At 30.9% G+C, this 14,220-nt stretch overlaps 1 protein-coding gene across 1 annotated transcript; it reads left to right on the top strand.

Annotated features, from left to right (window-relative positions):
- Positions 1-528: 528 nt before the first annotated feature.
- On the top strand, positions 529-13,674 carry LOC132728011 (von Willebrand factor A domain-containing protein 5A-like; the record flags this gene model as incomplete). The annotated part of the gene is made up of 5 exons (XM_060713620.1): positions 529-609; positions 6,024-6,083; positions 6,616-6,769; positions 10,193-10,317; positions 11,134-13,674. Coding segments are annotated over 5 exons (600 nt in total), but the record flags the coding sequence as incomplete, so codon positions are not given.
- Between the last annotated feature and the right edge of the window lie 546 nt (positions 13,675-14,220).

The following is a 14,220-nucleotide window of genomic DNA, read 5'->3' on the forward strand; positions in this document are numbered from 1 at the left end:
ATATATATATTTATATATATATTTTTTCTTATTAATCAAGTATTTTTAAATATAATTGCCTCATCAAAAGTATCTAAAATTGTCCTTTCTGTTAAAAAAGAAAGTTCTTGGTAATTAATTCTTATTTCCATGTAGATCATAGTCTCTGGCAAGCGAATCTTGAAGCATTTCCTTTTATTTAATTTCCAAATAATTTGTTATCTAAACATAACTTCCAGGATATGGACTTGAACATTATGATAAAATATACGCTGGGTTCGAATCCCGAGAAAGACTGATTCTTTCTTGATCGCTCATATCTAAGTGATGCAGGGTTGAGTGTTCATTTAGCTGGTTTGATACCTTATAATTTAAAGATGTTAATGATAGCAGTGTAACCCAACCTTATCCGCATCAGCAACAGTAAAACAAAACATCAAAATTAATATGTCAATTTGACAAAGTACATTCACCAAAAATCATACTTATCTGCTTTAACTTTTTCTGATTCTGATTAAATTCTAAGAGTCTAACAAATTTTAATTACAGGGAGCACCGGTTGTATGCGAAAAATATGATTCATGTGAAGACTATGAATCATGCGTTTCAGAACAGGAATATTCAACTGTGGTAAGTTTTAGAAGAAAATTAAATTTACTTATAGCAAAAGATTTTTCAACCCTTTGAAATTACCTCCTACATAAATACAAAGATTCAGGCGATTTATTCAAATTTTGAATGCTTCAACATAGCCCACTTTAGATACTATACCTTTCAATAACTGGACACTTGCCAACCGATGTGCAATTTACTATTGTAACGATGACCTGCAAGATGTTTTGTCAGCGTAGAAAAGAGGAAAAGGTCACAGGATACCAAAATAGAGACATTAAGAATCCCCAAAAAAGTCTAAAACGGCAGGAAGCATATTTCTGTAGGAGGAGATAATTTCCAAGGGTTGAAACAGATATTGTAAAACAGTTCCTTTTGTTAAATTTCCTGACCATATTGCTTTACATATTGATCCAGTTCCTGTGATCTACTTATGCATCAAGTCTGGAACCAGTTTTATCGGGTTTTCTTTGTAGATGAAATTAGGAATATTGCAGGATCGGTTTGATTGAGCCTATTTATTAATGGACAGTTGTGCCAAGTGCATATCACGGTCCTCGCCCCCAAGCACCGGCCCAAGCAAAATTCAACATTAAATATGAAATGGCAAGATTTTGAATTTAGAAACATTAGAAGTCAAGCAAATACTATGGATATTTAAGGGCTGTCACTCTTTATTCTTGAAAACAAACAATTGCTGTAAGAGTAATTCCAGTAGTAGGAGCGTTGCCATGCAAAAAATATATTACGCCTTTTATATCAGTGGAGACGCTAATTTCATCGAAATGTTTTTTTCTTGATTTTTCTTATCACGAAATTTTTTTGACCAAAATCTTTTTTTTTCACTTGCGAACTAACGTTATATATTGAAACCAGATTTCATAACAAGTCAGTGTATAAGAAAAACGGCAACTGTCATATTCAGGAAACATTTTCAGTAGTTTTCTATTCCATTTATCTCGCTCCTTCTGATTAGTTAGATTGTTAGAAAATTAGGTATCCATCTTGCAGTTATTCGCCCAACTTCTTTAGGAATCGAATAAGTTGACTCTTTTGATATCTCTGCGATATTGACCATCTGGGTAAATGAAAGTCCGTCATCTTTGTCAATGATTAGTTTGACAGTATGATTTTTTGTGAATAATTATGGTGCGTTTTCTACGAGAGTTTTCTACGAGGCATATTTTATTGACTCGTGCCTATTTTTCTATTCTATGCAACAATCTCACAACAGTTGCATATTACGATACTTATATGTTGCCATAGATACTCTAAATATCATTCAAATATTTATAGCAAAGTTTTGCTCGAGCTTTATTATTAAAAAAGGTAATAAAAATGCCCATTTATTAGTACTGTTACATAACTCTTTACCAGCTGTATTGTACATGAGATTACTTGAATGTTTTAGGTTTTTTTTTAATGTAAATGGAATTCTTATTCGAGTGTGGTATCATTTGAAAGCGGATGCTTTGATGCATAGTATAGATTACACAAACAAAATAATTATAAGTTAATTAAGAAAATGTGCTGTATATTTCATTACCTATTGACACCCTTCGTAGACTTAAAATGAAATTTAAAAAAGAGAATATTTACAGAAACAACAATGCAAAGGTAAAGTCATACTTAGAAGTCGAAGTTTAAAATGTTAAAATGGTCTCTTATTGGATTTGTTCTGTGTCGCTTTTTCACTTACAATATACATAAGTTAATGCTACTTTCCTCTTAAAGGGAGACACAGGCAAAATTTTCATCTCTTCGTTTTAAATTTTTCATTCATTACTTGTTAATGTCCTCAAAAAGAATACACTAGGCAGTCACATGAACAAAACATTTCTCCGAATAAAGAATAAAATGGTGTTTTTCTAACTTGACCCACGTGGGTCAGGTTAGAGCGTTCAGATTTCACAATAGTTGTCAAAGTAAACTCTGGAAATGTTAAAGAACATGTCAAATGAATGGCTTAGACTTGTTTCAATCATACAATATCCAAAACATATGTTATTGTAACTTCCATGGTTTGTTCAAGTCACATGACTTGTTTTAAAACTACTCGGTGATTATGTTGGCGTCTACATTTCGTTCAACATATAGAGATACATTTACACTTCAAACCCAAAATATATAGAATTTATACAGAACATTCATTCTTGGACTTTAAAAATGTCACTTTATCGTGATTTGAGTACATAAGATCATTTTAATATTTTTGTCATTAATTTGCCTGAATATCCTATTAATTACTTGATAGTTTTTGAAACACAACCACGTCCCCTCAAACCTTTACAGAATCCCAAAACAAAAAAGAGTACTATTGGAAGAATTGCAGTGACAAACATTTATACTGAATTGAATTGCTTCCGACCATGATTTTGATTGATTTCTTATAATTAAATAAAATCCTCTTAATTACAAAGTAGAAGCATGATATGTGATAATGGATTGGCAGCGGAACGGAGGGTATGTTTAAGAAATAAATTTCAAATTGCTTATACGAACAAAAAAAATTGTACAGCATATTGGTCGTAATACGATTTTTTTATCTGTTTTCATTTACCTTCAAACAATCAGCTGCTGATATGACATAAATATAATTCATATAATTAAATTTGGTTGTTCGCACCGTATCTTGCTTATATTTTGAAGTGTTATGCTTAGTGGTAAGGGAATTTTTGTCGAACCCGCTTGCGTTGAGCTAGACATAGTTGTCAGAATGGCTATTCAATGTTTGTGTGAACGTGCCTGCATTAAAACTTGTCCATGCCATAACTTCTTTGTGCATTTAGGAATTTTCAAAAAGCATGAATTGAGTTTCTTATGCACAAATGTCCATCATGAGACTTTGTGTCATGCACATGAACTAGGTCAACGAGTCATTAGTCAAAGTCACAAGGTCATGCAATGTTCAAATTTTGCCTTGGTTATGGGGTTGTGTTGCGCACATCACACATTTTTCTTCTTGATCTGAGGCTTATATGTTTGGGATTGAATTAAGACAAGCAAGATCGAAATTCTGCCCGTGGGCATGTCGTGTTAGTCATTTAACTCTCCTGAGTACAAAATGCTCAGGCTAGCTTTTGTGATTGCAATGTGTCTATTGTTTGCTGTACCTTTTAAACAATGTTTATTATTTACAAAACATCCATTGTAAACCAATTAACTGATATTGACAACATTTTACAGGAATGATACTAAGGAAGATGTCTACAAAAGTAATATAAATGGTTCTAGGTTGATGCACAGGAAACTAAACATAAATTTAAAAATGATATATTTACAATGCCTCTTCTCACAAACTATCATTCCAAGGGCTTAGATATATTTGTTATGTAGAATCGCATTGTGGTCCTCTACAAAATTGTTATTAAATATGCATCTTAGGTAAAAAAATCCCAACCCTAGAGAGTTTACATAGCTTTATATGGGAAAATACATTTAGGGCTTCTTTTATAAACAGTTTCTGCAAATCTCTGAGCTCTAATTTTAGCATTAGGCACTGCCAATCACACCTTACAAAAGATGTTTACTTCATGCTCCTGAGGTCAAAAATGGCCAAGGCCCGGGTTTCACTTAAGTTATATAAGGTTAACACATTTAACTCTTATATTTGGAATTTACAACGCCAAGAGCTAAGATATTTGGCGAGTTTTAACCTAGTGTGCATCTACAAGCTGTATATTTCATAACCCTGGGGTCAAAAATGACTCTACATTTAAATTGGGTCATTTAATGCATAGTCTTATATAGATTTTTTATCTTTATTCTCTAAAATATACAATGCCTAGAGCTTAGATATCTTTGATCATGCCTTAATTTGTCGTCCTCTTCGACAGTTATATAGACCATGCCTTTGAGGTCAAAACTTGTCAACCTTGGAATCACATAGTATATTTAGACTTGTATATTAGGAAAATACATTAAAATATTAACAAAAAGAAAAAACGTCTCAGACGGCAATTTTAAAAATGTTCAAGGCTTCTTTGATTAAGCCTATTCAGGTTAATTGCAAGTTACCGTCCATGCCCGCTAGCCCCGAATTAAGTAGAATGAAGCATCCACAAATATGTTCAAACGGCGATTATCATGGAACTTTCAATGAGACATGATTTGTATCATTCTATGAAAAGCGGCTTATGGTCCCTAATGAAAAATGTTTGTTTCCTAAACGAGAAGTAAATGGACAGAAATATACAAAATGGAGGTTTAAAGGGTAACAACGGTTATGAAAGTTGTAAATCACAGAAAAGACGTCAAAAGACAATTTTAAAAACAAGGAAACATATCCTGAGGCAGATTCAAAGTACTCTAGTAGCTATATTGGAACCAGCCATCCAGAAATGAGATCAAATAAAGACAATACACGTAAACGCACCACAAACATGCACACATAACAATATCTCGACGAACGATCTTCCTTTAAAACAACTACAATGCCAATAGCTTTGATATTCGGCATCTAGCATTATTTTGTGGTCCTCTGCAAATGTTGTATAAATCTTGCCCTGTGATCAAAATTGAACCCACAACAAGGGTTACTTGATTGTCCTGGTCATTTTGGTACAAAAGAGGACTATAGAAATGGGCACAGTCTGTCAGTCTCTATGTCCGCTCCTCCACGCAGGGATAGGCGACCATCGAACTGGAACCAGAAACATAAAAAAATTGATTTTTAACATAAGAATTACCGTATTTTATTTTAAAAAAACAGAAGGAATTTCTCTTTTATCTCAATTCGTTGTTAAAGATCAACATTTCCGAATGAAGTCCAGGTCCATACCTTAAACTTTGAAATAAGTATGCGCTTCATGTAAAACTTTCCGTAGGCGAGGACATTTGTCTCTGTTTATAATTCTTTTTCAGTAAAGACATTTCAACATAATTATCACTACAGATGTGTACATTATCATTGTGAAGAATAATATTGTCTTTTATATATAGATGAGTTAATATAGCGTTTATCTTATCTTAATTCTTAGTGTTTGTGTTCATTATTTTACCAGTTAAAATATACTGCTAGTTTCTTTGTGTAATTGACACGTTTATCCAACTTGGTACAGACATCATCTAATTTCAAAGGACAACTGTTATTCTTAATTTCATACCTGTAGTTGATATAATTATGATAAATATAAAATTGTCGAATCAAAATATTTTATCTTTTACATTTGTAAATATTTAAAAAAAACAACTTTGTTATTTGAATGCAGTCTTCGATTGTCAAGGACATTCTTAAAAAGTTGAAAAGTTAGTGTGCCTCCAAGTGTTCTGATCTCATTTCCAGAGAATAATAAGGCTACAGAATCTATTCAATGTTTTCTGATTGTTTACTAATAGAATAATTATAGGTTTGTATTATGTATTACAGTCACTGATTTAAGTTGACTTTGATTTATTTCTTATGATTTAATCAATATTCCTTTTAATTACAGTATTGTTCAGGAAACAACAATGGGTTTGATGCTATATGTGAAGCAAAGGTTTCAACTAATGTAAGTGTTATAAAGTAATTTCAAATAACTTATATTTGTAAAGTTTAATAACTTGAAAAGCATCTAAATGCTAGGAGATTAAACGACAGCAATATGAAGAAACAATTCACAGACATCGACCTGCACTTGTGTGATAATTTTAACTTGCAAAGTATATTTGGAAATTAACATCTCGAAATAAAACGTAAAATATAAACTATAAAGAATTTTTTGTAAAGAAAGATAATATTACGTTTCAACATAATTATCACTATGGAAGAATACATCATCATTGTGAAAAATAATATTGTCTATAAATATAGATGAGCATAATATAGATGAGCTAATAAAGCTTCTATCTTATATTAATTCTTAGTGTTTGTGTTCTTTATTTTTTAAATTAAAATATACTGCTTGTTTCTGTGTGTGATTGACATATTTTTCTAACTTGACACAAACATCTTCCAATTTCTATTTTTATGATTGATATATGACAAATATAAAAATTTCGAATCAAAATATATTTTATCTTCAACATTTGTATATATTTAAGAAATTATTTGCTCATGCTGATCCTCCAGCTCTAAAAACAAAAAGTAAGAAAAAAGCCAGGTTATTTGGATGTGGTCTTCCATTGCCAAAGATATTCTCAAAAAGCTTGAAAAGCAAGGGTGCATCCAAGTGTTCTGATCTTACTCCTAGACCAGGTGAGATTTTCTTTTCATATGAATATTCGTAAAAGGTATGAAATCAGTTTATTTGTAGAAATGAAATGAGATTAAAGTGGTAAATTATTGTGTTAAATGTGGTGACGCCACTTTACTATGCTAACTATACTAGTAAGTTGTATTATCATCAATGTAACAACCATGCAGTCTGACTAAAATAGGCTCCATCAACATTTCAGTTTTGATGTTTGGACTTTATGTTATTTTATTTGGTTTCATTTCACCTTTTCACTGCGGGTCATTCAGCTTTAGGTTTTTGGATATTGAGACCCTTTAATCCTTGCTATTTTATTATCTGTTATGGACAGGGCTAATGTTCAATTTTGGACAAAACCATTTATCACTTTAAGATAAAATTCAAAATAATTTTAACTGAATAATGAATAGTGCAGACCATACTCAGCACGCACAAAAGTACCGAATGATCATGGTCTGCATTGGGCTGTTAGGTAAATTTAGTTTCCGTCAGAAGGTTTAAGGTTTGTATTTCAGTTGCCTGTGCCATATTCCAAACATGGTCAGTCAATAGAATACAAATTCAGCTTAATAAAGTTTTAAAGAAATTGATCATTCAAATCCAGTATTTCTTTTTTTTTATTTTTTTATTTTCTCATCATGTTTACAATGTTTTTGATATTTGTTGGGACTGAAATTACATTGAATGTTCTGTCTCTTTTCTCTTGTTTGACAGTTATGTTGCTCCAAATGTAAATGCCCCTGTACCTGAATGTTAAAAGTTTTACTTCTTTAAATTATATAAATATTGAAAAGAGTTTGTCGTACTTAAATTGTAATGTTTACTGTGATACAAGTATATGTATAAGTAGAGAGTACAATATAATTAATGGGAAAACTTACGGTATCCACAAACTTGATATCTGTTTCCTAAACCTAGAAGATTTCGCAGATTGAAGTTACATGTATATGCTATACCAAGCAATATGGTTATTCAAAAGCTTTCTTTTATAGAACACTATATTTTCGTTATTTTTTTTATTTTTGTTAAATAAATAATATTTTTAAAGATGTCATCAAAACGTTATACACATTTTTTGATATTCTGCATTTTGGCAATTTCTAATAGTATTGAAATTGATAAGCTAGTTGTCTTGTTAACAACCAGGTGTAGATCTAAATTCTGAGAGGAGGAACCTTTGTTAGCTTACTGGCATCAGGTTTATGGTGTTAATGTTAATAGTGTTTACAAAACAAAACATGTGGCCAGTTATTTGGCTGTGGTAACTCTCTTTAAATCAAGTTACCCTCAAGTTACCCTCACCGCTCGGGGTTCAAATCTTGTCAAGGACTGTAGATTGTTTCACTTGAAGAAAGTATCTATCAACCTTGCTTATGGCAGGTCATTGGTTTTACTCAGGTAATTGCTTCAGACTGAGATTTTGCATGGAGTTAACACCTGAACTCTCCTTTAACCTTTTACGTAGGGATATTACTGAATGATATAAACATTGTCTTAGTAATTTAATACCCAACTGAATAACAAAACAGAACAAGACAAAGAATTGCAGGTTAAAATATAATTATACAAATATTTGAATATGAATATATATGAAGCATAGAATTATGTTTTACAGATGAAGCTAATACAATGTAATAAGATAGACAATGCAAATCTTAAAATAAAGTTGTATGACGGTGAAACCAATCGCACAGAAGAAAAGTAATTTTATTTTATGACAGTTTCTCAAAAAATAGCATAATGCCGTAAATCTATATGTGGAACCCTTTTTCTTATTAACTATTTAAGATATTTTTGCTGAACTGCATAAATGTTGTCACAGTTATTTTCAACTTACCACTAAGATTGTTACCTGTCAATCTGATAAAATGTTAGTTTGTTTGAATCTGAAATGACATCATAATCTACAGGTGAAACAGTTGTGGTGTAATGACCATTCATTAATTTAGGATGAACAGCAAAGATATCCTTGGTTTACAAATAAAAATAACTACAAGAGGTCACTTTAAAATGAATGTAACTGTAATATTATATATTATATTAGATATATATCAATAAAAATGGTTAGATCTTTTATTAACCAGGGTTTATTTTTGAAAATCCTGGTTACTAAATTAAAAAAAAAACGGCTGGCGTTCTGGCGGAAGTTAAAGTGCATTCCGGTATGAATCAGATATTGTTATCAAACTTGTTATACATAAGGCTTATGTAATAAGCTCGCTTTAAATTGCTATGTGGTCTGTCTATATGGCCACTGTAAAGGCGACTGTTCAAGTATCTATTCTGTGATTATGGGATTTTCCCCCAGGTTAGTTAAGAAACCATTTAAAGCTACGAAAAAACTTTTGTTATGTTTTCTTTTGTTGTTTCATTTTGCGCTAGAAATTGGTATAAATGACTAAATTATGGTATAACGATAATTCTGTATTTAGTCTTAAATCAACACATACCATGCATAATTTAATTCTCTGTAAGTTTTATATTGATTACTTATAATACAAAGTAAAGCTTTAGGGAATAAAGCATGTGTTTTTTTTACCTTTTTGTGGCTATTAATGGATTCGATTCGATTAATAGTTTGACAGTAATGTTAAAAGAAATCTTTTTGAGTAATTCCAATTAGACCTTGACTTTTTTTGATATTCACCTTATTAAGCATATTTGTAAGACAAACACTGAGAGTATGAACCCACTTGTAGTTGCTATTGTTAAGAACTTGGTTTCATAGCATTGCCATGTTTCTTCTTAATATATAAAATATGATAATATATGTAAAACTCACAAATGGCATTGTCGAGATAATCTTTAAAGTACATTCTGTCTGATATGTAAGATTTCTATGAAAATATTATTTGTTTTTTCTCTTTGTGTCATTACATTAACTAAACTAATACACCAAAATGATGGTTTTCTTCATAATCCTTGGAGGCTTCAATCATGTGGTTTGTATCATACAGAGGGGGATATCAATCCAATAGACTTGCTTATTCAAATACGTTTTGGTTCATCATAAGAGTGTCGTGCTAGGGGAAATACTTGAGTCACTAGATCACATTGTGCAAAGCAAAATTCCTCCCAGATATTAAATTTCATGGTCATTTCTTACTCACTTCTTATTCATAAATCATGTACGATAAATGGTCAATCACTTGCAGGGACATTTGTAATTACTAGTTAGATATCTAGGAAAACCGGTAAGCTGGGCCAATGGCTGATATATGAACAATAAATGTAATAAAATTGGCATAAAGACAGACAAACAAACGAAAGATTTGTAAAGGAAACATAATCATAAAAACATCATTGTCTCATAGCTGATATTAATTGATTCAATCACTTATCAGTTCATGTCTCTCAATTTTGAATTATAAGTTAGTATCACATTAGGAGTTGGAGATCTTACTGGCATCTATTTATTTTAACAGGTGATCATATGATATCAGTGATTGGTTTACAACAGTTACACGGACAGTGGAATGTGTCAGATCAGCTGTTACAACTACTGAGTGTAACGAAAGAAGATGTGGTGGACAAATTAACATTTTCTAAGGTAATATTATTGGTTAGTTTAACTGCTAAGTAATACATATTACAAGAATATGATCTCCTCCTTAACATATGTGATAGAACTTCGTCGTGCTGATGTGTTATTGTAAACTAAATTTTGTTTTAAATATGTATATCCATTGCTGTAATTAAATAAATTTATTTAGTCTAAATATATTATTTAGTCTAAAAATGGTATGTTAATTGTTAAACGTTTTAGGGACATCCGTGGCCAAGTGGTTAGGGTTTTTGCCTTCAAATCAGTTACACCCATTACCACTGAGGGTTTGCGTCCCGTCAGGGACTTGGTATTTTTATCATGTGAGGAATCTATGCAGCTAGAATACGGGATGTGTATGGTGGTTCTACTAAGGTGTATGTTCATACTTGGGGTACCTGAGGTCTTCTTGCACCAGTGCAACTGAAAAGTTTCCATGCAACTTTGACAGTATTAGTGAAACATAAAACCGAACAAAAAATGAAATGTGGACATTGTAATGACTTGTATAAAGAGACATTATATTCACAACAATTTAAGATTTAAATCACAAGAACACGAATGAGTAGAGATGTTTATGTTATCTCGATAGCATTCTAAAATTTGCAAATTAGTTTTTAACAATCATCAAATCAAAGATAGACCATCAGTATTGCAGTTTAAATAGCAAACATCAGATGTTTTTCAGAAATTATGACCCATGGAAATTGTTGATTCTCGATGTTTATGATTATGCTTTTAAGTACTTCTGATGAATTTTGTTAAGTTTGTAACGAATTGTTAAAACTTGTATTTCATTAATTTTGAACTATCTGTGTCTAGGATTCTAGTGTTGTTTGTACAGTGTTGGTTCTTGCTTGGTTACGTAAACAGTTTTCACATAGACAAGAGGAGTGGCAGATGATAGAAGCAAAAGCACTTGTCTGGATATCTACTCAAAGTCCAAGCTTTACAACAGAGGAACACATTAAACATACTACAGAAATGATGTGGGCCAAGTAATATTGTTCATACATGTAAATATAGTCATATGTATAGAGAACTTACTATGAGTTGTTATTTCAAATCAACCCTTATGAAAAAAGAACATGTACAACGCAAGCGTCTTGCAAGCTTAACGTTTGATTAATATGTATGAAATATGTGTCTTATTATCTAGAATGCCAGAATACACGTGAAAAATATATAAAGGGATGAAAATGCATTTTTCATTATTTGTTACTGTATACATCGCATGAATAATGTCATCTGAATTTATTTGCACCTTTAATATGATTATTTATAGCATTTTATAAAACGTTATATTATTATACTTCTGTAAGATATGTTTGAAGGGAAACGTTTTATTATAATTATGTATGTATTTTGTTACGTCTATAAAGGGGGAGAATTCTATTTTTCCACCCGTTTGCTGGGTTAGCGTCTTGTTTTCTACAGCTATGCAACGTAATATGTAATTTAATGTAGACAATTTTACCATGCAACTTTGCATTTAGTTCATTTTCCATGTGATACTAAGATATTTTCAAAACCATGTGCGAAATCGACTTTTTATCTGTGATATATGTCTAAATCAATTGAAAAAGTGACATATCATGTGCACACCGTGCATTTTCTCATAAAATCATATTTTGTAATTGATTCTTAAGTTACTTATTTCATTGATATAATATTACGTGATTTATTTTAGTATCTTACAAGAATAGCAATCTGTTAGAAAAAAAATAACTTAGTTAGATATTATTGATTGTGATTAATTGTGTGCTTTTTGGCTGTTTTGCCTTAACCATGAAATTTGTAAAATTTGTAAAATGTGAATATTTTAGGATCCTGTCATTTAAAGGTTGGAGATTATTTGATTTTGATTGATGGATGAAACATTTTTATATCTTGTATCTATGAATTTTTCTTCATATATGCAATGAGCCTATTTTTATGTCAATCTTATGCTAGAAAGTCTTTCATGTAAATATTTCTAATGTATTTTTATGTTAATTGAGCTAATCCTAATAATTATTTTACAAGAATATATGTATGTAATAAACAAAGCAATATCATGTTAATCTTAAACATTCATTGCACATTTTGCATGTGGCATCAGAAGGGTGTATGTATGAAGATTTTTACTTAATGTGGTTATAAGTAACAAATATGTTCGACTCCACCAGATTAGTGAACATGGTGAGGCAGGGGCTAAATTAAGATCACTGTGACGTCAATTTGCTGTTCAATGTCTGCTCTGTTAATCCTGTATTTTGTGGAAAAAATCTACATTTGCTTAAATATCTATATGAACAGTGCCATGTGATTAACCTTTGACGTACTCGTGCAGGCTCAAGTTTAAGATCATACATACAGGTCAAATGTCAGAGTGTCAACTATCACTTTGCTATTTTGTGTCTGCTTTATTAATTTCTGTGAACTCTATTCCTCTTTATGAAACTTGGCTCAGATATTCTGTCCTAAAAGGCAATGCACGTAACTCATAATGCAGATATGGTAACTCAATGTCAAGGTCACATGTTTAGGTCAAATGTTTACATCAACAAGATGTTGTGCTTAATCTTTGTTGCAAAATTGCAGCCTTTTTGTCAATGTCATACTTGAATGCCATTTGTTACACAATTTTGTGTTCATTGTAAAACATTTTAATCCTTGAATTTCTTAAAACTTTGCTTAAATGGGCCAAATAAGGTTTAGAAAAGTTTTAGATATTTCACTTTTACTTTGGAAAGAGCCCCAATTTCTTGTGTGCTTCAACATGCACCCATATATAAGTGTACTAGAGAGGCACAAGACTCCTGTTACCTTTAATTTCAACAAAAACTATTCATCAAAGTTTAGGATTTTACAAAATGATAAAAAAGAATAAGAAAATGATGTAATATATTTATTTTGCTACAAAAAAACATAATTTTTGTAATAATCACCACCAACTTGTATATGTATATTTGGCGTTGTTTAGAATAAGCATGTTTCAGTAACCATTCGTGTAAGTTATTTATTAAAGAATTTGATATACTCTGCTGTAGATTAATTTGGTTACAGTCGGGCAAACATAATAACTACAATGTACTATCATTTTGAAAGATCATTAGATGTAGAAATAAACATGTTTTTTTATTGATATCCATTATAAATATCAGGTAATGCTAGTTAAAACTGAAAGCCTAAATGGACTGTCGTAAATTCTTCAACAGATAATACAAATAAATTGATCAACTGTATTTTAAAAGTGAAAAGTTTTTTGTTATAATTTTAGAAATACATTGTTTGATATGTAATTGTATTGTTCATGATAATATTTATGTACAAATAAAAGGAGCTAAACATTTATTCTGCTCTATTAATAAATCATAAGTTGATCTCTTTGTTTTATTTTATAAGTTTATTAACCATAATCGCAATCTGAGATTTACAAGGATTTATAAGATCTATGTAAATAATATTGTCAGAATTTCTATTTCCATCTTTAAATAATGAAAAAATTTGATAAAGAATGTGCGTCTTGTACAATTTTGCAGTATTTAATATGATATATGACTTTCCAAAAATGTCAATGATGCTTATTCAAAAAGGAGTGAAGGACAATTTACACCCTCCACAAATTTTGCGCTTTGAAAGCCCTCTCATCGAAAAATGACAGCGGACTGAAGATGAAAGGGCAAACAAAAGCCCCCTCAATTTCAAAATGTCCATATGAAAAATAAGGGACTTACTTTCAGTGATATGAGCAGAGCGTGACATGTTGTTTGAAAGTGAACTTGTACAAATTTAGCTCTCTTTGAGAAACTACTGCACGAAAATTGAAAACCATGAGAAACTGTAAAGATTTCATAACAAAAATGCAGTTAAGAGTATGCAGTTACAATTTATCTTAAAGTCTATCTCTGTGTAGGAATGAAACTC

The sequence above is a fragment of the Ruditapes philippinarum genome, unplaced genomic scaffold (genome assembly GCF_026571515.1).
Source record: "Ruditapes philippinarum isolate M1 unplaced genomic scaffold, ASM2657151v2 ctg388_1_1_1_1, whole genome shotgun sequence".
Taxonomy (NCBI): domain Eukaryota; kingdom Metazoa; phylum Mollusca; class Bivalvia; order Venerida; family Veneridae; genus Ruditapes; species Ruditapes philippinarum.